The 27,940-nt window shown below is 41.9% G+C and overlaps 1 protein-coding gene across 4 annotated transcripts in view; it reads left to right on the forward strand.

The window, feature by feature from the left end:
- Positions 1-15,829, forward strand: part of COL1A2 (collagen type I alpha 2 chain) — a 68,373-nt gene extending 52,544 nt beyond the window's left edge. For 3 of the 4 annotated variants that reach the window (XM_019508437.1, XM_019508435.1, XM_019508436.1), the window contains exons 35-52: positions 435-488; positions 606-659; positions 763-870; positions 2,416-2,469; positions 2,579-2,632; positions 3,295-3,456; positions 4,321-4,428; positions 5,461-5,568; positions 7,361-7,414; positions 7,522-7,629; positions 7,801-7,854; positions 8,230-8,337; positions 9,861-9,914; positions 10,055-10,162; positions 12,512-12,758; positions 13,511-13,701; positions 13,869-14,111; positions 14,888-15,829. In XM_019508437.1, coding sequence (XP_019363982.1) covers positions 435-488; positions 606-659; positions 763-870; positions 2,416-2,469; positions 2,579-2,632; positions 3,295-3,456; positions 4,321-4,428; positions 5,461-5,568; positions 7,361-7,414; positions 7,522-7,629; positions 7,801-7,854; positions 8,230-8,337; positions 9,861-9,914; positions 10,055-10,162; positions 12,512-12,758; positions 13,511-13,701; positions 13,869-14,111; positions 14,888-15,034 — 2,016 coding nt within the window. In that variant the 3' untranslated portion in view covers positions 15,035-15,829. The remainder of the gene's footprint in view (positions 1-434; positions 489-605; positions 660-762; positions 871-2,415; positions 2,470-2,578; positions 2,633-3,294; positions 3,457-4,320; positions 4,429-5,460; positions 5,569-7,360; positions 7,415-7,521; positions 7,630-7,800; positions 7,855-8,229; positions 8,338-9,860; positions 9,915-10,054; positions 10,163-12,511; positions 12,759-13,510; positions 13,702-13,868; positions 14,112-14,887) is intronic. The other variant, XM_019508438.1, reaches the window with a different exon arrangement.
- The last annotated feature ends 12,111 nt before the right edge of the window (positions 15,830-27,940 follow it).

The raw sequence follows: 27,940 nt of genomic DNA on the forward strand, positions 1-27,940 counted from the left end.
GGGGCTACTTGGGAAAGAGATCATATGTGCATTGGGTCTTGCCTGTAGAACTTCACATGGAGGCAAATCCTGATAGAATAGTAACCTTCAGAAACGGGAGAGACAGGCAGATGTCATGCAGGAACATGCACTAGCTCATCTGTTTTAAAATACCTATGCATTAAATTCTTAATTATCATTGTAGGAGCTATTCCCACTTTGGCTACTTTGTGCTACTAAACTGATCATTTCTTTTGGTTTCTGGGTATTTCTAATGAGGAGTATTAATCATAATGATCTCCTCTCACCATGAGGCATAGTGTAAAGACATGCACACACATAGATTAGCATCACAAGACAGCCGTTTTACTGAATGTATATCCTAGTCATGCTTACATACAGCATGACTGTCTATGGTGTATCATAATAAAAATGGCCTTTCTTATGTATTTTAGGGTGAAGGTGGTCCTGCTGGTGCTGCTGGCCCTTCTGGTGCCCGTGGTATTCCTGTAAGTAGTAACTTTATCGTGTACTTCTAGGTGTGAAGTTGGTATGTTCAGGCAACACTTGCTGTTGCATTCTGGCAGGTTTTGTCATAAGATATTTTCTTTGTGTCTCTTCCCTAGGGTGAACGTGGTGAGCCTGGTCCTGCTGGCCCTACTGGATTTGCTGGACCTGCCGTATGTACTGACTGCATGTCTCACTTCCCAAAGCTCTTTGTTTTCTCTTGAAGTAAGTTTTAAACACATTTTCCCCTCTCTGTTCTTCCTTTTCCAACAATAGGGTGCAGCTGGCCAACCTGGTGCTAAAGGTGATCGAGGTCCAAAAGGACCCAAGGGTGAAAGTGGTCCACAAGGTTCTGTTGGCCCAGTCGGTGCTTCTGGACCATCAGTAAGTAAATGGTGTCTATTAAAATCCATTGATCCTTAATTTTGCTATGCCAGTAGTATAGCTGACACCCAGACCCTCAACTTTTAAAAGTATTTACAGGGTGTTGTGTTTTTTTTTTTTCTTGCCAGCATTCAGTTTTCAAGACACAGTTTTAGGCTGAGAGGGAGGTGACACTCTTGGTTTGCACACATTCATGCAAGCTTTGATGTGGGAGCAACTCCTGCATTTAAACAGACATGAATTCCCTTTGCCACAATGACAATGATCTCAACTCAAAACACTGACGCAGAGTTCAATACAAAACTGAGAAGTTCTGAGAACATTGATATAGCCACAATCAATTTTGTCTTATGGTTGCAAACAACCTTAGCTGTTCTAAAGAGTAAATGTTGGCATTTTATTTTACCATAAAGTTGTGGCAAAATAAGTAAAATCTACTTTTTCCCACTTACAGAAATGCACCCATTCAGGACCCTAGATGGAAATATACAAATTAATATTTAAAAAGTGTATATAAAACAACTTTGGTATCAATACTGAATTCCTCCTATTACAAAAACTGGAGATCCCCATAGACCCCTCTCTCCTGCTCCACTTACCCCTTCAAAGACAGCTGAAGAAAAGAGGTTTTACAATATTCCCTGTAGGTCACCAAATTCAAGTTCTGCTGGACCAAGTAAAGACATGTCTATGAAGTTCCAGACATGAGAACAACCCTAAGTCAGTCTATCAGTAGGAAATGTTCTTTAGTGGCCTTTCAGAACCCAGTGCCCATGTGTGCGTGCTCATGTATGTATGTGTACAGGCATGTGCGCACACATGCTTCTGCACACATGTTGATGCACCAAGACCTTCAGATCCAGATGACAAAATCTAACACATGCATGCAGTCTAGCAGGTTGAGTTGACATTGACAGTCAGGCCCCAGCTTTCTTAACCATCACCACTCTAAAACTGCAATGGGATGTCATCACAGGATAGCTTTGGGCTGTATCCCTCCCCATATATTTCCAATAAGAGCAGTATCATGTCCTAGTACTCCTCAAATGTGTATAATATTGTTGCAATGTGTATATGACACATACATAGGAGGTTTCTTCATACTGCCTACTAATCCTTTAATGTTTAGTTTATACTTTGGATCCTGAGTTTGCTGATGTGCATGTAATATTCAGAAGACCATCTGAACTGAGAAATCCTTTCCATCAAATCCTGAAGCCCCAACTCAATTTTTACCCAGTTCTTCCTATGCAAACTGGCATGAGAATTTACCAGAGAAAGGTTTGACCGTAATAAGAGGCACACTCACACTCTCTCCCTCCCTCCCTCCCCCCGCCCAGTCTCACAGGGTTTGAGGTCCTATAACTGCCAGTATTGGGCTATGTAATCTAATATTGGGGACCTGCTCCTGCTCCCATTAAAATTTTAATAATGAAATTCCCATTACCTTTAATGAGAGCAGGATCAAGCCCTTTTTCTACATCTGGAACTTTGGGGTTTTTGCTTGGTTCATCTTTCTTCTCTCTTGCCTTTCTCCACTCATAGGGTCCCGTTGGTGCTGCTGGTCCTGCTGGTCCTCGTGGTGATGGTGGTCCTCCTGTAAGTCATCAAGATTCTTATAGTATAACGACCTATTGTCTTTTGAATTGGTGGGGGTTTTTTGGGCTTTTTTTGGAGGCTTCATCTTCCATGTGATTTCTGTTTTTAGGGTGTCACTGGTTTCCCTGGAGCTGCTGGCAGAACTGGTCCTCCTGGCCCCTCTGTAAGTACTTAATATAAATACTCACTCAGACACCAAGCTACGTGGGCTACGCTGCTTCATGGACAGACCTGGATCTCAGTTACATGGACTTAAATCCATAACTTCACCAGAGTTTCTCCAGATCTTCTCACACATACTGAGATCAGAAACAGATCCTTAATTACTTAGGGCCAGATTTTTAAAGGTATTTGGGTGTCTAAATATGCAGATAGTACCTAGTGTAAGTTCCAGAAAACTCCCTCATGGGTGTTAGGCATGCTAGTGTTTGTGGAAAATCACAGTAGGCACCTACCTGCATACTTAACTGTCTCAGTATCTTAAATAATTTAGACCTTTTGTGCCTGATTATGCTCCCTTTATTCACACTGGGTACATCTATGAGACATTTTCCATGCAGTAGACCAATTAGCTGCGCAGTAAATGTCTCAACATCTACATGTGTATCCCTGTTAGGCTGGAGTAAACTAATTTATTCTGCAGCAGGATAGTACTTGCTGCAGACTACATTATTTTACTAGGGTACAAGGAAATACATGTACTATCCTGCTGCGGAATAAACTGTAGCTCACGGATGTAGACGCAGATGTATAATCTCTCTTTAGCATCTGTGATTTAATGCTATAATGTTTCTGTTTATATTTAATGTTTATATTTAACCCTAGGGTATCACTGGTCCCCCTGGTCCTGCTGGCTCAGCTGGCAAAGATGGTATTAGAGGCCCACGTGGTGATACTGGTCCAGTTGGCCGCACTGGAGAACAAGGCATTGTTGGCCCACCTGGCTTCAGTGGTGAGAAAGGTCCATCTGGAGAGTCTGGTGCTGCTGTAAGTTAATCCTATCACTTTTTTTGTTTTAATATTACTGTACAAAGTTTACAAGTTGTAGTGCAGCATACTTAGGAGGCAGTTTTCCTTTAGTCTCAAAAATAAAATAAAATAGTTCTGTAGTCCCCACCATAAAAATACATCTGTAAGTCTTATTGAAAGCAACAAGACTTAAGCATGTTCTTCACTTTAAACTGTTCCTTAAGTGTCTTGTGGAAAAGCAAAACATGCTGGCAGCGTGGGTCAGAATATGCCACCTCTGCTTCTGTTGAGCAGCACCTTACTCTGCAAGCAGCTCCACCTATGCTATAAGCAATGGTGGCAGAAGCTACTCCTTTGAGATTAAGCTACCATACTACTCTGCTGAATTTCTGATTCATTTTAATTTTACACTCATGTTGCATGGAAATGACAGTTTTTTTCTAGCTAGTTAGTTTTGGACCAAACTTGCTCAGCCCTTCATAGTTTAGGAAATATCTTCAAAATTTCTCCAAGGTAAGAGGATCAGGTTTTATAAGGAAACTTATCTGTTCAATGTACTGAAAAATATCTGCTCTTCATGTACATCCCACTGTCTTGACAAAGGAACAGTATTTGAAAAGCTAATAAGGAAGCGAGGAAAATGTTGAATATTCATTGGAATATGTTTTTGGAAATATTGGAAAATATTTTTTAGGAGAAAAAGCTTAACCAAGTCTACCTGATAGGGACTTTAGTTTCAAAGATTATTGCAACTTCTCTTGCATGGAAACTGAAGCTGGTAAGGCTGGGGCAGATCCTCAGAAAAAACTTTTACTGTTAAAGGATAAATTTTAAAGTTTCTGTCACTTCAGTATTCTTTTTCTTTCTTCCTTATTTCCCTAGGGTCCCCCTGGTTCCCCAGGTCCTCAGGGTATTCTTGGTGCTCCTGGTATCCTTGGTCTGCCTGGCTCTCGGGGAGAACGTGGTCTTCCAGGCATCTCCGGAGCAACAGTGAGTATATGACAGGGTTGTTGTCTCTTTAACAAACAACTTTAGAGATGAAGTTGATGTTTCCTTTTTAGATTACAGGAAATCTAGTCCATGCAGGGCTAGATTTCTACATTGTTGTAAACTTGAAAGAAATCACATTTGCATTTCTATTACTTGAAGATGTTAAACCAGCATGAATGAGCTCAAAATCTGTCAATTGATTTATGTAAAAAAGACCTGATTCTGAGATCCAGGATTTAAATATGCAAATAGTAGAACCTCACAAATTCTGACTAATATGTTAATTTGCACATCCTTTATCATACTTTATATCCCATCAGCCCCATCTTATATTTTGACATGCCCTTTCCTTGTTCTTTTTCACTTCGCATTTTATAAAGCAAATTTTATAACAGATTTTCCAGTCATTAGTATGAATTTACAAGGTTCTCTTCCTCTTTGTGCAATTGATTTCATTTGGCTTAACTAATGATTTCAAGCTTTCTTAGATTGACACATGATTGATTATCTCTTCATTAAGAGAACATGCACCAATTTTTTTCAAATAGCAGACATCTAGGATATCATGGACCTTACATAAACATTAAACTGCAACTTCACATTATGCAAGGTGCATATCAAATTACCAAAACTGCATAAACAAGGAAGGTATTTGGTATGCCTGTTGGACCTGTGAATAGTCCTCTTCAACTGCAAGGACCTCATTTGTGTTTGCAAGTGAGCACGCCACTTGAGCATGCATTTCAAACCATAGAAATTCTTGAATGTGTGCCCCAGTATTAAAATTTGCACCAAAATTTGTTTTTAACTTGTAGGGACAGATAAAGCACAAAACATAAAGTAAAGAAGACTGTCATTTTATAGTTAAACTTGTTTATGTCTTTACTGCTTTTAATTCCAAAATTTGTCGAGTAGATAAGTTCTTCTGGACAAAAATCATTGGCAGAAATACATATCTAGAAAAAATGTTACTTCGTCAATGATGCAGCTTGTGAAACACAATATGAAGTATCACTGTTATTCTTATTCCAGGGTGAACCAGGTCCTCTTGGTATTGCCGGTCCTTCTGGTGCACGTGGTCCTCCTGGCCCCGTGGGTTCTGCTGGTCTGAATGGTGCCCCTGGTGAAGCTGGCCGTGATGTAAGCTAAGTTTTGTTGTTTTTGTTTTTTCTTCATGTTCAGGGACATTTTTTAGTTCTGACCAACAGAAAGACACATGGACATTGCTTTCAGAATTTTCTTTGGCAAATTTACATTCTACATTATTTTAGGGTCTGGTTAAAACAGGTTCCTTGGGATTTAGGCCCTCCACAAGGTCCAAAATGGATGAACTGTGGGAGAGAGCCAGATTTTCTCATCTCTTACACTGCAGATTCTTCTAGGTTACAGTCTTATTTTTACCCAGCACAGCACAGCCCCACTTCTGAGTGCTCTGGGTGCTACCAGTATAAGTAAAATCAGAAACTCAGGAATGAAGGAACATAAGAGCCAATTAGAAGAACTGGGAAGAATAATGTTCTTGAGCCGGAAGGAGGAATCTACCAGGGATGTTGCTTGTTACCATAAAGATTCTCAACTGATGTTGGTGCTGCACTTGTAGCTCTGGTCGTGAAATGTAAATTACTGTAACATTTACTGGGAAATGCAACATGCAGAAGAGTGTTTTAGCTTTTTAATTTAAGGCCATTCTTAAGAATTCTTTAGAATGTAAACTGTTGATGACTGGACTTAACAAAGGGAGCTAACTACACAACTTTTCTCCAAGTACAGCACTGATAGCCAAGAGCCTATAAATGTAAGGCTCTCCAATATCTGAAAAGATGCATACAAGCTAAAAACACCAAGGAGCTGAGGCATTTTAAGCTATCCTTCTGTACAGTTAGTGATACTGAGCTGTGTTGTCCATGAGAAAGGAAATGTCTCCTGAGCAGCTGCTCCTTGTCCTTGGAGAAGAAGGCAAAGTTCCCACCTAGATCATTAGAAGTGGGGACCTCTTGAGTGGCCATGCTGTGAAGAGGATAACTTAGACATGCATCTAGCTGCCATGGTCTAACACCAAGTGTAACAAATTTGCCACAAACACATTTATTTCACCCCTGACAGATATAACTGTAGAATCACCTCCTTAGCTGGTACTCATTGGAGAAAGAATTGATAAGTGGAAACACTCCTTAAATTCAAAGGTTCACAGTTACCCTGTGTGGTCACAGAACATTTTACCTAATTGCAGGATTTTCCATTAAACAAAATAACCCATGCAGCATAGATTTCCACCTCCCCCCACAACCCCGAGAAGTCTCCCTAGTTTAGCCTCCAGGGAACAGGGAAACAGTTGAAGGGAGTCCATTGTTCACAAAGGAAGAAGTTTTAAGCTTTTAAACACCAGTTGACACTTGAAAGTCACTATGCCATTTTTGGAACTTGTATATAAGCATTGCACTGATTGTTTGTTTTTGGGGTTTTTTTGGGTTTTTTTTGTTTGTTTGTTTTTTCTTCCACTAGCATTTTTTTTAACTAAGTAGTTGCATTTACCCGGGTACTCCTAGTAAGAGAACAGCACTATTGCATTGATTTCAAATTAATTTGAAAAGATGGCAACAATAAACTAATTTCTTCTACTTTAATCTGGGCCCTGCATCTAGAATATATGAAACTCATCCCATTTCTTACAGAATATTAATAGATTTAGGGCATGTGAGAATGCAGCTGATACATAACTTGTCTGTATGTTTGATCTAGATAATAGAAAAACTGACCATACATAGTAAATATTACAAATGAAATCTGTTCGCTGAGTTGGATTTATTTTCAAGAGTCATTCCGTGCTTGTGTGCCTCTTAATGCCCAACAAATCTTATTCACAAGGAGCTGCAATTTGACACAGCTCTGGATAATATTAGGGGTTTCTGACGTCTGTCTGCTGTTTTAACAGGGCAATCCTGGCCATGATGGTGCTCCAGGCCGTGATGGTGCTCCTGGTTTCAAGGTAATACCTTCTCTCCACTGTCCTGCTTAGAGCAAAAATCTATAAATCTTCATAAGAAATTAATAGTGATACATCGTCTCTTGCCTGTCATGTTTTTTCATCTTTAGGGTGAGCGTGGTGCTCCTGGGAACAATGGACCTGCTGGTGCTGTTGGTGCTCCTGGTGCCCATGGTCAAGTTGGTCCTGCTGGAAAGCCTGGAAATCGTGGTGATCCTGTGAGTTTTTTGTGTTTTGTTTTTTTAAGACCTTAATTTCTCATGTAACTTGAAACAAGTGCTAGTCAATAAAGCCTGGAAAAAAACCTATTGCTTCTATATTGTAGGTATTGAACTTTTTTATTGGTATAATGCATAATAGCTCACATGTATTTTATGTTTTTATTTCAGGGTCCCGTTGGTCCTTCTGGTCCTGCTGGTGCTTTTGGTGCAAGGGGTCCTTCTGTACGTATGATTTCTTAAGTACCCTGAAGAAGTAGAAATAAAAAGAAAAGACACAGAGTTTATTACGAAGGGCCCAGCCCTCTGCCCAAGACAAGACATAGAGGGTAGTATTATAGATCTTAATGTTCCCGTACGTAGGATTTTTCAGATCAAGATCTGAATTCTCCTTCCATGGAACTGATCCTGTATTTTCCGTTTAAACTCTCCCATGATTCAGTTCCATTTTAAACAAGTCCTATGTGCATTTATCAAGAAGAGATGAATGCATACTGAGTAGACTCTCTGAGCTTAAATTTCAGTTTAACAAGTAATGTCACAAAGTTTCAGAGCATTCTGTTTTATTTTCCTCTCTTTACATGCGTGTTTCTTCTGTAGGGCCCACAAGGTGCACGTGGTGAGAAGGGAGAAACAGGTGATAAGGGACACAGAGGTATGCCTGGCTTTAAGGGACACAATGGACTGCAGGGTCTGCCTGGTCTTGCTGTAAGTAAATGTTTCAAAAAATTTTAATTGTGAACAAAAATGGGAATAAATAAAATCACCATAGTGTGAAAATGAATATGTACAGCTCAGCTGGCAGTACTAACTCCACCTTGCATGTTCCCAAGTCTGCATGATCCTCTTAGTCTAGACACTTTAGCTTTTGTTGCGCTTTACATGTCAAACAGATGTTAGATTTTTAAATGGCCTCTAAAATTATTTCTACAAATTTTGTATACAATGAAGCATGACTGTGTAGGTACACAAGTATATGCAGATGTGTATCAGCTAGATGTGTAACTAATGTATTTGCTCATGCAGATGTCTGTATGTTTTGAACAAACAGAATGACATGTTAAGAAAATTGCTCTGTGCACGTCTTCCCACTTGATCAGATGCTGTGAAGTTGGGCTCAGAAAAGCATATGAATGTCTGAGTTGGTCTATAAGGTGCATCTCTGACCTGCCTTCTGCCTCACTTCAGACTACCATGGCTAACTACCTCTCTTGGATAATTTGGCCAATAATTTTTCCAATTTCTCTTACAAGGTTTACAACACTCTATCATGGACAAGTACAGGTCTTTCTGTAGTTTTTTTCTTTAAAACATGGCACTTCCTTTAGGAAATGCTAACCTTTAATTAAACCCTGCAAAGTATGAAGAGGACAAAGATTTTTGTCTTTTGATTACACCTGACTTATGCCCTGTTGCTTGCCCTTCTTTCTTGAAAGCAGTTGATTTCTAATTCATTAATGACACGGGGCACATCTACATGAAAGATTTACTGCAGAGCTGACTAATTAGTTCCACAGTAAATGTCTCAGTGGCTGCATCTACATGAGATGCTGAGTGCTCAGTCATTACTGTATAAACAAGTACTAAATGACTGTGCAGTAACCTGAGTTACTGCACAGTACTGCCAATGAAAGTCTATTTCATGACACTACTGAGCAGTAGCCTAATATTTCTGTGCAGTAGCATTGTCACTGTTGTTGGCCTGTGACACTACTGCACAGTAGTTGTGGGCTACTGCTCAGTCAGCATCTCGTGTAGACATGGCCACTGTCTAAATATGCACCCCTATTAAGATGCAGGAAACTAATAAATTCTGCAGCCAGGTAGTACTTGTAAATACAAATACTACACAGCTACAGAGTTTTCAGGCACAGCAGCACACATGTAGACTCTGGTATAGCTGACTGAGGCACAAGGGTGCTTCAGGGTAGGGACTGCCCCCAGATAGCTCCACACTGCAGCAGCCCTGGGATGGCGAGCTGAACCACCATGTAAACAGTGCACCTGGGAGATTCCTGGCAGCAATAAACTCCAGAGCAATAAGCTCCGGATTTTATGGCTGTGCATTAACCTGGGACACGCATACATGTGCCATTAACGCAGAATAGCCATGCTGAGGGTGCCAGGCTAGAAGCTTTGCTAACTACTAATCTTTTCTTGAATGATTCGTATAGTTGTTACCAGTTTTGTTTTTGCTTTCTACTATTGCGTGATTTTTCTGTTTCCAACAGGGCCAACATGGAGATCAAGGTCCTCCGGGTTCTACTGGCCCCGCTGGCCCAAGGGTATGTGAATTTTAATGAATCCTCTGTGATCATTCAGAAAATGGAAAGGTCCACTAATGCTTCCTTCTACTTTGTAATTTTTAAATATATTCTTATTTCTTGTTGGGCATTTTCATTAAGTGGTGGTGGTTCTTGTTTAGGGTCCCTCTGGTCCTTCTGGTCCTGCTGGCAAAGATGGTCGCAATGGACTTCCTGGCCCTATTGGACCTGCTGGTGTGCGTGGTTCTCAGGGTAGCCAAGGTCCTGCGGTAAGTGTAACTTTTCATTAAAACAAACCAAAGCTACAAGCAGTTACCTTAGGCACTCTGTGCTTTGGGTTTGGTTTGAGGTTTACTTTCTTTTAAAAAGAAGCAATAGAAGATTCCCAAGTTTTTATGTTGTTTTATATTCTACTTTTTTCCACTAAAACATTAATCTTTGTTACTGTCTGGCATTACAGGTAACTACTTGAGAAGCACTACTGCCTCATATGGGCATGTAGAAAATAGGGTTTAGAACAAGGTGTAAGGAGAGCTGGGTCCAAATTTTACTTTTGTCTGTAATGTACTTTGTGCTCTCGGGCAAGTATTTTAACTGTTTCACATTTCAGTTTCCCCTGCTGTAAAATATGGATCATTAGGTTTTTTTCTTCAGTTGCAAGGCTCTGTTGATGTAAGATAACAGCAGAAGTAGTAGTAGTAGTGTTTCATAATCTGGTCATATAGCATCTGCTCCTGGTGGCATTGCTCACATTTCTGCTGCACTATTCAAACATTTAAATGTTCATGTAAATGAAACATGGATCTGAAACCAGGCTCATGTAGCTGTTTATTTAAATGGTTTTTAAGTAAGAATACCCGACTTGGGCCTAATTGCAGAATCCTTACTGGTTGTGGTCAGCAAATATTGTATTTACTTGAATATGAGATGACCTTAACTGTAAGATGACCTCCCTATAATCCAGTTCTACATATAGAAATTCATTATCATTTTCCAGGAATAAAATCCAATTATTGTAGGTTTACCTTGAATTTGCCCCCTTCCCACAGCTACAGCAGGAAAAATTAAATCTGGGGGGTAGGGGTCAGATGACCTACTTGCCTTCTGCCTCCCCAACTTTTTCCCCCTACAGCCTTTTTCCCCCCACCACCACCTTACTGTCAGACCCTGCTCTCTGAACACACAAGTGAGGGGTAAATATGAAAATACTGACTTTGAAATAAGCATGCCTGTAGTAATATGCATATAGGCAAATTACTATGGGTATCCATATACTTAGTTTATCCAGAACTGATGCATTTTACCTTTTTTGAAACTTCTGTAAGTTTTAGGATGGGTATGCCATGAACACACTTGTAAGCAACACTTTTGTATCTACTTATTTTTTTTTTTTTAGTTCTGAATTTCAAATCGGCTGAGTTGAGCTCAATCATTCAAGTCTATGTGGCTCTACCACCGGGCAAGTCTTCTCCCTCCCAGACTCATCAGTCTGAGACTTCAGATACTCCCCAAATCGTGCAGGCCCTAAGCCCAAAGGTGTTGGCGTTCGGATGCCCCCTAGTCATGCTTGCTCCTAGCCAGCTATGTATGATGTTAGTTCAAAGACAAAAGGCTCATGATTTACCATATAATTCATTGAGCTGGGCCCCAAGAGTCAACAGCATTCAAACCATAGTAACCCCACAGCTCAGCACTGCTCACTATGTGTGTACTCCAGATGGCACACACCCCTACCAAAGGATCTGTATCCTAAATACCCCCCATCCCACACACGCACACTCATGACTGGAACCAGGTGCTCTTGCTTAGAGTCCTGGGATCCTCCAAAAATGTATATGCCGATGAGATACAGGGCTGCCGACTGGGGAACAGAGGTATTCTGGGTGAACTGTTTGGGGCCCTGCTAGGTGATGTTTGCTAGGCATTTAAGACTGACGAAGACACAGGAATCATTGGAAATAAGAAAAAAGAAAAAAAAAAAGGCACAGCAAAGCTGCGGGAGTGAAGAGGAAGTCAAAATGTATTCAGTGTAGTGGCTCATGATGACTTTAAAAAGAGACAACACTGAAGGGGACTTAATGCAATGGGCACTACCATATTTCTTATGCAGATAAATTACACTAACCTATCCTTGTGGTAGATTCCCCTTGGTACGTTTGCCCAATATGGGCCATGTCTTACAGTTATGCTCAGTGTTGGCTGCATTTGATCAGCTTCATAGCTGGTTTCCATTACTGAGCACATGATGCTTTTAGCAGCAATTTAACAATAGGCAAAGTATGTAATGAGGTTTCCTTTTATACAAATGTAAGATGAGGAGCTTTTTCCCCCATGCTGATTGGTGAGGGAGGGGAAACCTTGTTTTTTAGTCAAGTAAATATGGTACTTACATAAAACAGATACAGTGGCCCTAAACGTTGCATCTTCTACCTCTCTACACAGTAGTTGCTATCACAGAACAGCCGCATACTGGCTACTTCAGACTGGAGCTAAGAATACTGTGAATTCAGTAGGGCTACTCCATATGAGTAAGTAACGAGGTAGAATGCATATAGTGCCCAAAATGTCTACAGTTAATAATGGGACACTCTTTACCTTCTGACTTTGAACATCTTTAGGGTCCACCTGGTCCACCTGGCCTCCCTGGTCCCCCTGGTGCAAATGGTGGTGGATACGAAGTTGGTTATGATCTTGAATATTACCGGGCTGATCAGCCTGCTCTCAGACCCAAGGACTATGAAGTTGATGCCACTCTGAAAACATTGAACAACCAAATTGAGACCCTCCTGACCCCAGAAGGCTCCAGAAAGAACCCAGCTCGCACCTGCCGTGACCTGAGACTCAGCCACCCAGAATGGACCAGTGGTAAGTTAATGCTTAAAATATTTCTTTAGGTGTTATTTGGTAGCAGCTGTACTGTCTGTTGAGGGTGACATTTACAACTGTGCCAGGGGCCACGTAAGGCACATGTACCACTCAAGTCTAGTGGATTATAGAACTTTGCACACTAATTTACCTTTTAATGCTCTGAAGTGGCAGTAGATATTAAACTCTTCAGTGATGCAATACTGACTGTCTTTAATGACAGTATTTAGACAAATTCATCTTGAAGAACTTACCTATCTATTCACACTGTGGGTGTGTCTACATGTTGCCATGCTTTAGTACTTCCTTTTGGTTCAGTGGGTCCTTAGTACTTCCAAAAGGAACTACTAAAGCATAGCACAGTACAAGTGGTTATTGCACTGTGCGCATGGTGCACGGGTAAATTTTTGCTGCTACATTGCTATAGCGGTCCACTATATCTGGGGTGTGCGCCACTATGGTAACATAGCTGGTGATCACACAGTAGTGCGTCGTGCAATGCCATAGCACATTACGTTGCCATAGGGCAACATGTAGATGCACCCTGTCTGGTGCAATCTCCACATTGTTACCCAAACTTATCCAATGATAACGTGACTAATGGGTAACAGTTATTTCTTTTGAAGGTTAATCTGTAAGTACTGATTTCTCATGTTGTCTAGTTGCCACTTGAATACTGTAACCATTATACTAGCTGAATGAAAGTGAGACTCAAAGAATTGTTTTGTTCACCATTTTCCTTTCAATTAAAGGTTTCTACTGGATTGATCCCAACCAGGGCTGTACTATGGATGCCATTAGAGTGTATTGTGACTTCTCCACTGGCGAGACTTGTATACATGCTAATCCAGAAAACATCCCCACCAAGAACTGGTATGTCAGCAAGAACTCCAAGGAAAAGAAGCACATGTGGTTTGGTGAAACTATCAATGGTGGTACCCAGGTGAGTGTTTTGAACAGTGAAAACTGTGTGAATTTCTTTCCTGTTGTGCTGTGAAGAGTGTACGATATTCTTGCCACAGGACCATGACAATTCTGTATTTTGTACAATCAATCTCATTGATTATAGTTTAACTCCCATTTATTGGAGTTCTTTTCTACTATTTTTAGTTTGAATATAACGATGAAGGAGTGACTTCCAAGGACATGGCTACCCAACTTGCCTTCATGCGTCTGCTGGCCAACCATGCCTCCCAGAACATCACCTACCACTGCAAGAACAGTATTGCATACATGGATGAAGAAACTGGCAACCTTAAGAAGGCTGTAATACTGCAGGGATCCAATGATGTTGAACTACGAGCTGAAGGCAACAGCAGATTCACTTTCAGTGTTCTGGAAGATGGCTGCTCTGTAAGTAATACTGAAAGTGTGGATTCCTTGTTTGCTTTAATGGCACCATTGTGTGTTTAATATAGAATGAAACTATCAGTCTCCTCCTCGGACTGCAGGTCACTTTAAATTTCATATATTAAAGATAAATAACTTGGTGTCAAATCCCCAGCCCTCTTCATGGGTTTGCAAGGGCTGAAACAGAAATACCACTCTTCCACTGTACAAAGGAACCAGAAGTTTAAAAATATTCCTAGTATCACAGACCCAATCTCCATGTAGCTGTCTAAGCAATAGCATAGATAGAAATCAGGTGCAGGCTGAAGGAGTATCAACAGTCCATTTTCATCAGTCAGATCCACCAGACTTAACTCTGACGTTTGCTGTTCCTTCATACTCTGCCTAACCACATCCAAACAGCTTCATACTAGCTGTTTCAAGTGGGACACCGAGATCCTGGTCCTCAGCTTCCCTCACTTGTGGAGGGAGGGGATTGAGTGACCAATTACTTTGGTAGTGTCCTCTGTTTGAGGCTTTGATACCCGTGACATATTTAAGGTAGAACATTGATATATCAAAGCAAAAGTAAGTGTGTGTGAAATTTATGTACTTTTTGCCTTTTATGTATACAAACAGTCCAAGTAATTGGATTGGGCATCTGTATTTGAATAGCAAACAGTAGCAGCAGAATGACACGTATAACATTTCAGAAATAAACAGATCAACTAGAATAATCAGTGGGAGTATAAGCAGCATTTTAACTAGTTTAACTCTAACTCTAACATCTTATCTTACAGAGAAAGAACAACGCATGGGGCAAAACAATCATTGAATATAGAACAAATAAACCATCTCGCTTGCCCATCCTTGACATTGCACCTTTGGACATTGGTGGCGCTGATCAAGAATTCGGTTTGGACATTGGCCCAGTCTGTTTCAAATGAACGAACTAAAACTAACTTAAAATCCCCAAAAAATATTCTCTCTTTGCCATTTCTTTTTTTTTTTTTTGTACTGAAAGCTGACTCCTTCCATTTCTTCTGTTCATCTACTTGCTTAAACTCTGGGCGAAAGAGAAGAAGGATTGATTGGAGCATTGTGCAATGCAATTTAATACAGCCCCAAAAGGACTTGGAAACCTTTCAAGATTTTAACACCTTGTTGTGGAAAATGTCAGCCTTTGTAAGAAAAAAAAAACCAAAATAAAAAATCATGAAAGTTTGCACCACTTGTGGCCTTTTGAATATCTTCCACAGAGGAAGTTTAAAACCACAACTTCCAAAGGTTTAAACTACCTCATACACTAGGCAAAGTGTGATCCACATCCTTAGGTACTTCTACATATGACCTGCGGTGCTTTCAGTTCCATTCCTGCAGAGGTGCTAAATTCAATATTACAGAGTATCTTTCCAATACTTGAACTTTGATGGTGCTAGCAGCATTTGAAATACCACTTTTCTGTATTAAGTTGTATTGTTTCTCTGAAATCTGTCTCAAAACTTAGATTGTCCCATCTCACCCCTGAGATTAAGCATGTGGATCATTTCCCCCCATCTTTGTCCTCCTCCTTCAAAATCAGGTGTTGGTGCTCTTAAATCTCATCATCTTCATCCTCTACAATGGGTAAAAAGGAAGCATCGTTTCTCAAAAAAAAAAAATTGTACCTATTTTGTATATGTGAGATGTTTAAATAAATTGTGAAAAATTGAAATAAAGCATGTCCAGTGTTCCAAAAGAAACCATTGAATGAGTAAAGTTCCTTGCTTAAGTGCATCAATAGATTTCTTTTTGCACCGAATATACATTAACTACCTGTCTTATGAAACCTAAAAGATAGAAAGCTATAGCAGTACTGTTAAATGCATCTGGCTACATCCAAGTGTGTACCTTGTTTTCCTGAATTTCCTGTTTACTAAATACAAGTAATCATTCCTGAATGTGATCAATGGTGCAGGAATATAATAGTATCATGTAGGATGTATCAACTAATGATTCCCTGTCTTTCTACGAACTACAGATGTGATATAATCCAGAATATCTTTACTAGTACTTAGATTTAATTAGGTATACAAGAATAGGAATTTCAGCAGCAGAACCATGAATAGATGCAGAAAAAAATCAGATCCTTTACTTCACCTTCCATAATGTGAATTTGCATGATCCACCATCCCTAATAACATTCTCACTAAATAATGTAATACATTTACCTTAACTTTTCATATACACATGCATAAGTACTGTATTTATTTGTACACCACATGTACCCTCTTTCCCCAAAATCATCCCCTCAAAATTGAGGTGCATCTTTTAAGCAGGGAAGCTGGTTTTCTCCCTGGAATAAAAGCACCCTGATTTGATTCCTGCTGTACGGAGCAGGAGCAGTGACATCTCTATTCAGGCAACTAAGGGAGTCAGCTGTTGACTTAATAGCTTGTTCTTCACTCCACAGGTACTAACAAGCATCTCTCCTTTTATAATGGTCTTAATGTTCCACCAATCAAACTAACCTTTCTAGGGACAATTTTGCTGTCTGCTAGCTGCTCCTGATCACTCCTCTGTGCTTTAGCTCATAAAACCAGTCTTCAGGGTGTTCTCTCTGTTTCAGCTTTTAAGTGAAAAAGGGAAGTAAGCGAGAGGAAGATTAGCCTCTGTCCTGCTCTACGCAGCTGTAGCTGCAAAAATCTTATTTTTTCTTCATTCTGCCTTCCTATAAACAAGGTGCATGTCTTATTTTCAGGTGTGTGATATGCAAGATAATGTTATTTTCTTTTCTTTCTAGCAATTAGTCTACCAGTGAGGAAGTTGCCCATATTTTTTTCCTTTGAGCTGACCTCTCAGCTGACCTTTTTCCTTTGCTATATCTTTCTATTGTTCTTTTGGTCATCTTAGCTTTTTATTGCAAAGGGACATTTGTTTAGAGTATATAAAGACCCTGGAAAATATTTTATTGATAAGGTTGGCTACTTCTCTCTCTATTCCAATATCTGCTCTGTAAAATCCAATGACAATTTAGCGTTATTGCTACCTCCTGGTTTATGAATGTAGGTAATGTTGATTGGTTTCCTTCTTGTGGAAATGAGATGATTTAAGACCAAATTCTGCCTGATATAGGATGCTTCTACTCAAGGTTTACTGCAGAGTTATCTAACTAAGTCTGCAGTAAGTGTCTCGGCATGGCATGCAACCCTGTTAGACCTCCGGAAAAAAATAAACTCTGCAGCAGATTAGTACTTGTATTTATAAGTACTAATGTACTTACAAATTAGTGCTTATAAATACAACATTACTAACATTTAATAGTTACAAATACAAGTACTAACCTGCTGTGGAGTTTTTTTGTAAGCTGCAACACATGTATAGACACTGACCTGGCTGGGTGGGGAACAAAGGTGCTTCAGTTAGCCCCTCCACAGCATGTTGAACTAGGTCAGAGCAGCCCTGGGCTGGCAGGCTGACTCCTGGGGCCCCCTGCCAGCCAGGTCTGCTCTGACCTGGCTCAATGTTCTATGGTCCTAGACGCACACGTGAACATGGCACCTGGAAGTAATAAACTCCCAGTGTGATATGTACCTGATTTTATTGCTTCGCATTGCTATGCCCTTGTAGATGCACCCATCATGTACAGCACTGATTCTCAACTAGGGTGCTGCAGTCTAATTAGGGGTGCCTTAAATCTAAAAAGGCTGAAAACCACTCGTACACAAGGTAGAGAGAGATCACAGGGATCCTCATCACAATTCCCAAAGGCAGCAGAGAGGATTCATTGCTAGTATTTAAAGAACATCATGGCTCCAAAGGGGCATCACTTTCAAAAGGGCGCTGAATCTGCTATTGGTAAGGGATTTGTCTTTTTTAATATATATGCACAAGTCAAAGAAACCTTTCAAATAAGCTGTTTTCTCAGGAAGTGGAGGACGAAGAGGATACTTCACTAAGTAATAACAGTATCTTCATATAAAAGATGCAGAAAAAGCCACAGCCCTATCACCAAGATGCTTGCTGTCCAGGTCAATAATGCAAAAATGTAGAGGAAAACCAGAAAAAAAAATTTATTTTTGAGGTCTTTATTATTTTGCTACCAGCTGAAGTTGTTATACTTGTGCCTGTAGTAGAATTTCTGAATGTATAGGATTAAAGACAGAAGACGCCAAATGGGGAGTTATGAAGACATCCCTGAGAGATGGCCAAAGAAACAGTGAGACAGGCTTTGTTAAAAGACACCCCTGAAACTTGCAGAAACCTTTAAGTTTTAAGTTCTTCCAAGCCCAGCTGCATGAAGTAGAAGCCAATTGTTTTCTGTATAGGCTGGATTGAAAGGTGGTCAAGGGCATATAAAAATTATTTTATGACCCAGTATTCCTAGGATCATGTAAACTTCTTAGCATAGTAGCAGACTTTAGAAAGTCTGCAGGGGCTACTGCTAACTGGCTCTTTTCTCTTCTCTCCTGTTTTACAGAGGTGAGCAAAGCTAGCTAATAGATAGGCTTAAATGTTATGTATTTAGGGCTGTGAATTTCAAAGGATCCTATATAACTCCCAAAAACCTTGGTGTTCTTCCATAAATATTTGCATAGACATAGGGTTAAGAACGTTTGCATAGACATAGGGTTATGAAGCAAACTGTAGTTTATATATAAACTGCTAGCCCAGGCTTGTCCAACATACGGCCCGCCACGACATTTTCTGTGGCCCGTGGTTTACTTTCGTTCTCACCCCTTGTCCCTCTCCCAGCTCCTTAGCAGCTTCCTAACAGCTGCTGAAGGGCTGGGGAAGAGACAAGTTTCCCACACGCACCGCGTCAGCTTGACGTTGCCGACGTGGTGCATGTGGCAAAAGGAGTAGCCATGCGCCTCTCAGGACAGGATGAGCCCAGCTGGAGCAGCAGGGGCTCAGCTGCACTTTCCCCCTGATAAAGAAAAATACTGGAGCAAGCAAAATAAAGATAGGCCATAATAAGGAGCATAAGTAAAGACAGCTGAAGAAAACGCGTTTAGTCTAGCAAGACTCCAGGGTGAATTTTTGTCAGACTGCCAAGAGTGTATTAAGGGGGAGGCTGATCTGTGTTTTTTTTCTCACAGGTATATAACAGACCCTGTGCCTTGCTTCTGTTGAGAATTAGCTGCCCTTGCTTCTTCTCCCATGGCCATGACAAATAAAGCGCTTCTGCTAGCCAAGCAGTGATCATGTGATGATTTCCACATCACCCCTACCTGCGCTGGTCAGCCCCAAGCAGCACATGGCTCCGCCACCACTTCTGATGGCTGGTGCCGATCCCAGGCGGGTCTGTCCCATCTGAAGCAGCACACAGCTGAAGCCGAATTCCCACATGCTGCTGCTGAAGGGAGAAGCCCGTCCGGGTTGGCACCGGCCAGCAAAAGTGGTGTTGAAGCCATGTACCGCTCAGGACTGACCAGCGCTTCTGTGGAAGGACCTGCTTCCATCTGTCGCCACTTCACCTCGCCCCGCCAGGGCCTGTAGGCAGTGCCAATCCTGGTCCCAGCTCCTGCAGTCGCAGAGCTCCGTGTCGGTGCCCGGTGCCAGCCAGGCTGGTCCTCGTGGGCGCGGCCGGAAGTTGGCGGGGTGAGGCTCTGGCCCAGCACTTTTCTGCGGACAAGCCGTGCACAGTGCCGAGTGCAGAGCTTCTCCGAGGTGAGTGCCTGTGGGTCACACCCGGGTTCTCCTGTCCCCTCCGCTCCCCTGGCCCAGCCACACTGCCCAGCCCGGACACACTGGGCCTGACTCAGCTCCCAAGCACAGAAAAGCGGGCTAAGCACCGCTTCTCCTGGGGAAGGACCTGTCTGTACTTGTCCCCACTTCCACCTGCCGCTGATCTGCCTTGCTCCACTGGGCCCCGTTGCCAGTGCCAGTTCCGTCTCCTTCGGTCGCGGAGCTCCGTGTCGATGCTCGGTGCAGGCTGGGCTGGTCCTGGTGGGCATGGCCGGTATGTTGCCTGGGGTGAGGCTCCAGCCCAGGACTTTTCTTTATAGCCTTAAAAACCCCTTGTCAGTTGCCTTGCTAAAAAACATACGCATTACCTCTTTATAAATGCCATTTTGCTACATAAATGGAGTTTGTAACTCAAAACTTTTGTATGAATTGCTGTCCCTTGTTTAAAAAATTAGGACAATCTTCCAGTCCAAGCTGGACAAAAGTGTTCTGGTCTGGGATCCACAGACAAATTCAATTTTTTGTAGATAAAAATCAACCATTTGTATCGCATCCTGATGATATCCATATATGTTTAAACTTTTGACAACTTAACCAAAAAACACAAAACAAACGAACACATTTTTGTTATAATAATAAAGCCTCACTTAGGTGAGGAAGAGTTGTTGATGGTAACAAGGCCTTGTGCGCTATCAGTCACCTTTGCTACTGGATTGAATTTTACCCTATAGCTGCTGTTAAAAAAAAGTGTACACACAAAACGCCTTGGAGTAAAATCATATTTACAATACTAACATGTACAGTGGCAGTGTACACATTTTTGGGATATTATTTCTATATACATATTAAATAACAAGAATGATCTATATTTATTTTATTCTTTCAAAGGCTCCTTTTGGCAATTCAAATGGGAACCTTTACAATTTTTTTTTAAATGTGAGCTCATGGGATGCCAATACCCTTGTTACAATTTTAACCACATTGCCATTTTAAAAAGGAGTTTTGTTTTGTATTTTCCTTCAGAGGGACAATTTCTCCCTCAGAATTTTCACTTAAAAAGCTTTTTCCACATTCATATTGCTGGGACATTGTAACATCTTTAAGGTATTTGGATAAAACAGTACGATTTTCCCCATGAATATCAGTTCCAAATTATACCAGCACTTTTGTGCCAAGGAAAAAACCAAAATATTACAGTAGCCAAATTCAGTACTAAAAATTATTTCCCCCTCCTGCTACAGCTGCTGATGGTGTTCAACACTGAAAAATGCAAGGTCCTCCACCTTAGGAGGAAAAACCTGCAGCATGCTTACAGGCTCAGTAGTGCTATGCTGGCTAGTACTACAGATGAAAGGGACTTGGGAGTCATGATTGACCACAAGATGAACATGAGCCTTCAATGCGATGCTGCAGGTAGTAAAGTGACCAAAATGCTGGCTTGCATCTATAGCAAATCCCGGGACATCATTGTCCCACTGTACTCAGCCTTGGTGAGGCCGCAGCTGGAGTACTGTGTCCAGTTTGGGGTCCACAATTCAAAAAGGATGTGGAGAAGCTTGAGAGAGTCCAGAGGAGAGCCACATGCATGATCAGAGGTCAGGAAAATAGACCTTGTGATGAGAAGCTGAGAGCTATGGAACTCTTCAGCTTGGAACAGTGCAGGCTCAGGGGTGATCTGGTGGCTGCCTATAAGTTTACCAGGGGTGCTCACCAGGATCTGGGGGAACATCTGTTCACCAGAGCGCCCCAAGGGATGACAAGATCGAACGGTCACAAACTCCGCTGCGACCAATTCAGGCTGGACATAAGGAGAACTTCTTTACTGTCCGAGCCTCCAAGGTCTGGAATAGACTGCCCCCCAGGTAAGTTGATAGATGGCCATCAGTTCCCCTCTCAGCCTTCTCTTGTGAAGGCTGAACAGATTCAGGTCCCATAGCCTCTCCTCGTAGGCTGCCCTGCTGCCCCCTGATCATGCAAGTGGCCCTTCTCTGGCCCCTCTCCATGTTGTCCACATCCCTCCTGAAGTGCAACGCCCAGAACTGGACGCAGTACTCCAGCTGGGGCCTGACCAAGGTAACATAGAGGGGGAGGATCACCTCCGTGGACCTGCTCATGATGGATCTGTGGCTGCATGACAAGGTGTAGTTAACCTTACTGACCGCATCCTCTCATTGGCAGCCCATGTTCATTTTGGAATCGATGATGACTCCAAGATCTCTTTATGCCACCATGCTTTCAAGAAAGGAGTTCCCCAGCCTGTAGGTATGCTGCTGGTTCTTCCTGCCTAAGTGCAGCACCCTGCACTTGTCAGTATTGAATCCCATCCTATTCTCATTTGCCCACCCCTGCAACCTGTCCAGGTCCAGCTGTATCCTGTCCCTCCCTTCTAGCATGCCCACCTTGCCCCAAATCTAGGTGTCATCAGCCAATTTGAACAGGGTGCTTTTCACCTCCTCGTCCAAGTCACTAATAAAGAAATTGAACAGTGTGGGCCTGAGGACCAAGCCCTGGGGCACTCCACTGCCCACCTGCCTCCAGGTTGAGCGGATGCTATAGAGGAAGAGTTTTGAACTGGTTAGACCCATTTCATTGTCACTTCCTGCAACTTCATTGGTGTCAAAGGTCACGTGACATCACTTCCTGATGTGATACCACTTCCTGTGAGGTCTTCAAATATGGCTCGCCAGCCCACTGGATGATAAAAAGTTCGTGATCCAGCCCCACATTCAAAAAGGTTGGACACCGCTGTGCTAGCCCAGTTCACTAGCATGACCCTTAAAAAGCTTTGCATTCCTTGCTGATAGGGACTGTTACAAAAGTGTCATATCAAGTTGGTAGGAAATTCTATCTCAAGAAATGGTAATGTGAAAAATGCATTAGGAAAATCTTGGGAACTTTAACTCCCTTAGATTTTGAACTCCTTGCTACAGCCAGGTAAGTGGACTAGGACTATACTAGGGGAGAGGGTCTGGACAGAGCTAAAGCAGAAACCTGGGATATGGGAGGGATGAAGTTGGCACGAGAATGAGGTATAGTGGTGGGCTGAAGTGGGTAGCTGCACAAAGGCTGCATTGTGGAGGTGTCATGACTGTGTGTAGGCTGCAAAGAGTTAGAGTAGATGGAATTCAGAGCCATGGCTAGACTAGGGAAGGTCTGGTACCATGGGGCTGGCAAGAGACGTTTAAGGACCACTGGAGGGAAGCTAAGCTGCATTCAAGAGTAACAATGAAGCCAGGACAATAATACAGTCCAAGATTAGGAAAGCACTGCTTAGTCAAACAAAGTAAGGCTCTGGAGCCACTAAAAAGTAGAGAACGAGACATAGAAGGGTTATATCTTCTTTTCCACAGTGCTCCATGAGAAAAAGCTGAAGAGAGGAGATGCATTTTGCAAAATATCCATATGTTTTGCAAAGCCTTATGTAAACCAGTACTTTTATATAGGACAGGGTGACCACAAACCCTCCCACTACCCTGCCAAAAGAAAGACAAACTGAAAGGCTATTTCATCTCATGCTGCAGCAAGCCCAAACATTCCCTTGAGAAAAGAAATGTGGAAAGAAGGACCTTCTGATCTAAACAGTTCCAAAAACACTCAAAGGTGGAAAGAAACTTAAACTTTAAGGACAAATGCTACTTCTTTAACAATGTCGAGTTTCCTCTTCCTCCTATTCTTCTTCCTTCTTCTTCTTATCTCAATGCTCCCTCTACTGGTTGGATGCTAGAACACATCAAACTGTCACTTAATCAGCCCGGGGTGCTCTCCAGTAGTAAATACAATACAATAAATTAAATAAAAGGCCTGCTGATAAAACCTTTTGGCACTACCATCTCATCTGCATATGCTACATACAGTCACTGAAGAAACGAACATGGGGGATGGTTTTTGTCCCCAAAACTATTTAAACTCCCTCTCTGTTGTTTGAACTGTCTCAATTTCTTGTCTCTAGGGCTCTTATGATGCCTTTAGTTTGTCAGTTGTGGCAGAGAACATACTTGGGACTGGTTTGGAGGTGTTACATGTACATGATTGTAGCTGCTTGCTTAAAATTGTGCCCTATGGTAAGGGTGCAGTCTCAGCACAGACTGAGTTTCTCTCTGACTCCTGAGGATAAAATAAACCTCAATTTAAAAAATAGTAATTTCTTGGGAAGGATGAATTCACAACTCTCTCCTCCTTCCTCCACATCTCCAGCCAACTGATGACAGAACTGAGAGACCTGATGAACCTGAAAGAGCATAATGCTAATGCTGGAATTTGAGAGGTACCAGTATGTTGAGGTTGTAAAATGTAATTACATTGCAGCTCAGTCCAAGCAGGGCTCAAGCTATGGTTGGCCACTGAAGGGAAGTTTCAGCAAAGCTGCTTATTTATACTCAAATTTCCTGAGTTTTCAAGGGGAAATGCAATAGTCTCAGATAGCAGATTAGCGTTTAACTGACATTTTCAGAAGAGCTCTTGAACCATACGTGCTCAGCCAAATTGCTACTGACCTAAAGAGGTGGAAAGGGGAGAACTGGAATGGGGAAGCTGGCTCTGCATAACATCTGGGGTTCATTCACTTGCAACTCCACCGATGTCATATACTTCATCGCCTGCTTACACTGTCCCTTTGCTGTCTACATTGGACAGACTGAGCAATCCATGTGTGACATAATGAACAAACACTGCTCTGATGTGAGCTGCAGAGAGACACACAATCCTGTGGCAAAACATGTTAACTTCTTTGGATAATCCATCACCGTCCGAAGGATGGGTGGTCTCAGACAGCAAACTTTTAAAAAACAATTTGATCCAGAAATTGCAGAACAAGAAATCATCCACAGACTGGATTGTATTTGGTATGATTTAAACAGGGACTATGGATTCTTTTCCCATTACCTCGATTAGGTATCCCATTATCTGCTTTTGTGACACTTTTGTTGCTATATGTTTACAGGTTGTTTGCTTGTCTCTTCCAGCACTGGCCCCTCTCCCTTCCCTCTTTCCTTCTCCTCCTTTACCAGGGGTGGGCAATTATTTTGGGTAGAGGGCCACTTACTGAGTTTTGGCAAGCCATCAGGCGCCACATGACAGGCAGTCAGGGACAGATAAATATTAATGTACTAAATCTTTTATGGGCCCTGCACCTGGATAGAATGGCCTGGTGGGCTGCATCCAACCCGCGGTGCACATTTTGCCCATCCCGTCTAATATTCTTTCTGTATGTCTTTTCATAATATCTGATAAAGTGATCTTCAGCACATGAAAGCTTGTGATATACACACACATACTTTGGTTAATCTATAAAGTGAATATCTACCCTGCTTTCTGTTTACATGCTTGGATCAAGGTCTACAGAAACCAGACCAGATAGTCTTTTAGCCTTAGATAAGCTGCATTGTTGTGTGATAAAGTATATATATCTCAAGCAAGAGCAGGCAGGGAAGGGGTTAACCTCCTTCAGTGATAGCCAGGTGGTGTCTATCCAGCTGGAGAAAGTGTTTTCATTTAAGCCCAGTAAGAAAGGAATTTAAGCAAGAGGCACTGCTAAGGGGTTGGTTTTCTCTCTTTCCTGCCACTTTCCAGACTGACATAGCAGTAGAATTGGATGGCTTCCTGATTCCCTCCCAGCCAAATGTAGTAAGTTCCTGCGAGGGTCACTTCTGAGGGGGTGTACTTCTCAATATCGTCATGACTCAGAAGGTACGATTTTGTTGCACAAATGACCTAACAGTGGGCTGGCTTAACTTGGGATAATGCAACACAGGTGAAGTGCCCCACTGTAAAGCCCTATCCAGGCCAAACCCATGGAATGGTGTCCATAATGGTGCTGTACTAATCAATGTGCTGGGACTGATTTCTTGTGGGATGTCCTATGGTTTTTACCGGTGCATTGCAGAAAGCTGTTTCTCTCTCATTCATAGTACAGAGTACTTATCTGTGGCAGCAGCATGAGGACCATGCTCTACATAAATAACTTCTAAGTGGGTTACTCATTATTAATACAGACAGTTCTGGAGGAAAAAGCAAACAGCATGTGACACCAATAACATGCTTGCCAAGGAATTTAGTTTGCAAACCAATGAATAGTGGGTGCCAGGAAGGGGACAGACCACTCTCGAGCTATCTGGGTGTGGGTGTACTGAATAGGGGACAGATCACTTTAGAGATACGTGGTTCACTGCTCTCCCTATATAGCACCCACTTCTGCCACTGTTGAGAGAAAGATGCTGGGCTAGATGGACCATTGGTCTGACCCAGTATAGCATTTCCTTTGTTCTTATGTAAACCAGAAAGTGATTCATAATACACCTGCCTAGTGGGGCTAGGAGGAACTTCATGCTAGGGCCTGCTCAGGGGCTACAAAGAAGCTTGGAAACCTGCCTTAAGTAGTCCACAGGAGAGGATGCTGCCAGTTTGCAGAAATTCTCACCTGGGATTTGGCCTTTATTTGATTTATCTGGGGTTAAAGAGAGCCTACCTGGGTCTTCCATAGGATCCCAAGTGGGAACCAAACTGAAAAAAAAACTTTAGTCATTTTTTTCCCATAAATAAGACAAGACAAGGGGGCTCTGTGGTGAGAAGTTGTGTCTATGATACTGTGTTCTACCTTTTTTCTTTCATAGTATGTTTTTCCTGTTTCTGCTACAGCCTCATACTATTACAGCTACGGATATGAACCTCACCTTTTACAAAGGACAATTTAGCAGAAGCTCCACAATGAACCATGTGTAGTACTTTGTAGTACTGTGTAGTACTTTGCATCTCATGCATTTCTCTTTCCCAAGGGGAATAATGATATGACTTTGTAAATCAGGATCAACTAGTTGATGACTTTGCAGTGCAGAATCAGTTCTTTTAGAGTTGAGAAGTTGGATTTTCACTGTGTACCCTTCTGATACATTTATAGAAAGCAGCCCTGCTATCCACTTTCATTGGACAGAGGAGTCCTAAGTCCGCTCTTGTAAGGTAGGCTATGCAGTCCCTGATGATCTTAGGGTGACATCCTCTGTACTCTGTCCACGTTTAAGTCATCTTTCTCAAACATGGATAACCAAAAATCTAGATAAGGTCTCATTAAATTGCTGTATCTGTTGAAAATACCTCATCTGATACATTATGAGCCTACATATGCCTCTTTCATGTCTATGGCACGTTGATGGCTCACAGCCATAACTACAATGTAAATAAGACCAAGATTTCTCCCACCCTAAGGATTAAGATGTATTGAGCAAAAGACTCCAGGTGAACAGGAATGATCGGAACATTTTTGATAAAGCTCTAAACTGTTGCTGACTGAGTTTTTCTTTAGAAAGTTTTGTGACCTCTTGCATTCACCTTGGAGAGCCAGAAGTGCAGGTTCTGATTCACTTGATTCAATTGATTGTCATATTCACAGTTATAGCTGCTAAATGGACCTCTCAAATCTGAGCTGCTTGTCAACAAAACTACCCCAAATACCAAGTCTACAGTAGATCACCAGATCCACTCTGAAAGGAAAGAGTGGCCTACCCAGCTTGCAGCCTCTCCAATCTGCCTCCAAAATAAAAAAGCATTGTGGTGGCAAAATGCAGATTCACCAGAGATAAAGCTAAGCATTTCATTTGCTTCCAATTCTCAGCTTCTGTAAACCCCACAACAACAGAGGCAATATCACCTGGTTTGGATAAGTCCCTGCCATATCAGGTGCTTACTGATGTGAATTTCTTAGCTCATTGTTCAGCAGGCTGTAGGCAGTTATATGCTCAGCTAATATACAGGCTCTTAACATTAAAGAGCCTTGTTACATAAGTAGCCAGCAGACATGGCAATCAGTATTCTGAAGCAGAGAACAATGCAATTATCTTTTTTGTATTCCAACTAGAATGATGGGAACCAGTAGCTTTTCTTTACGAATATTTTGCCCAAATACTTGTTCTTGTAAAGCCTGATCTGTAAAACACTCACTGGCTTTAATGTCTGTTCCAGGAAGAGTGAGAAAGGACCTTCAGGGTTGCAACCTTTCTGGTCACATGCAGTTACACAGAGTTTCATAGTTTCATAGTTTCTAGGGTCAGAAGGGACCTGAGAAGATCATCTAGTCCGACCCCCTGCCATGGCAGGAAAGAGTACTGGGGTCAAACGACCCCAGCAAGGTGTTCATCTAACCTCTTCTTAAAAACCCCCAGGGTAGGAGCCTGCACCACCTCCCTTGGAAGTTG

The sequence above is a fragment of the Gavialis gangeticus genome, unplaced genomic scaffold, assembly GCF_001723915.1.
Source record: "Gavialis gangeticus isolate Ggan-Ray unplaced genomic scaffold, GavGan_comp1, whole genome shotgun sequence".
In the NCBI taxonomy this organism is placed as follows: Eukaryota; Metazoa; Chordata; order Crocodylia; family Gavialidae; genus Gavialis; species Gavialis gangeticus.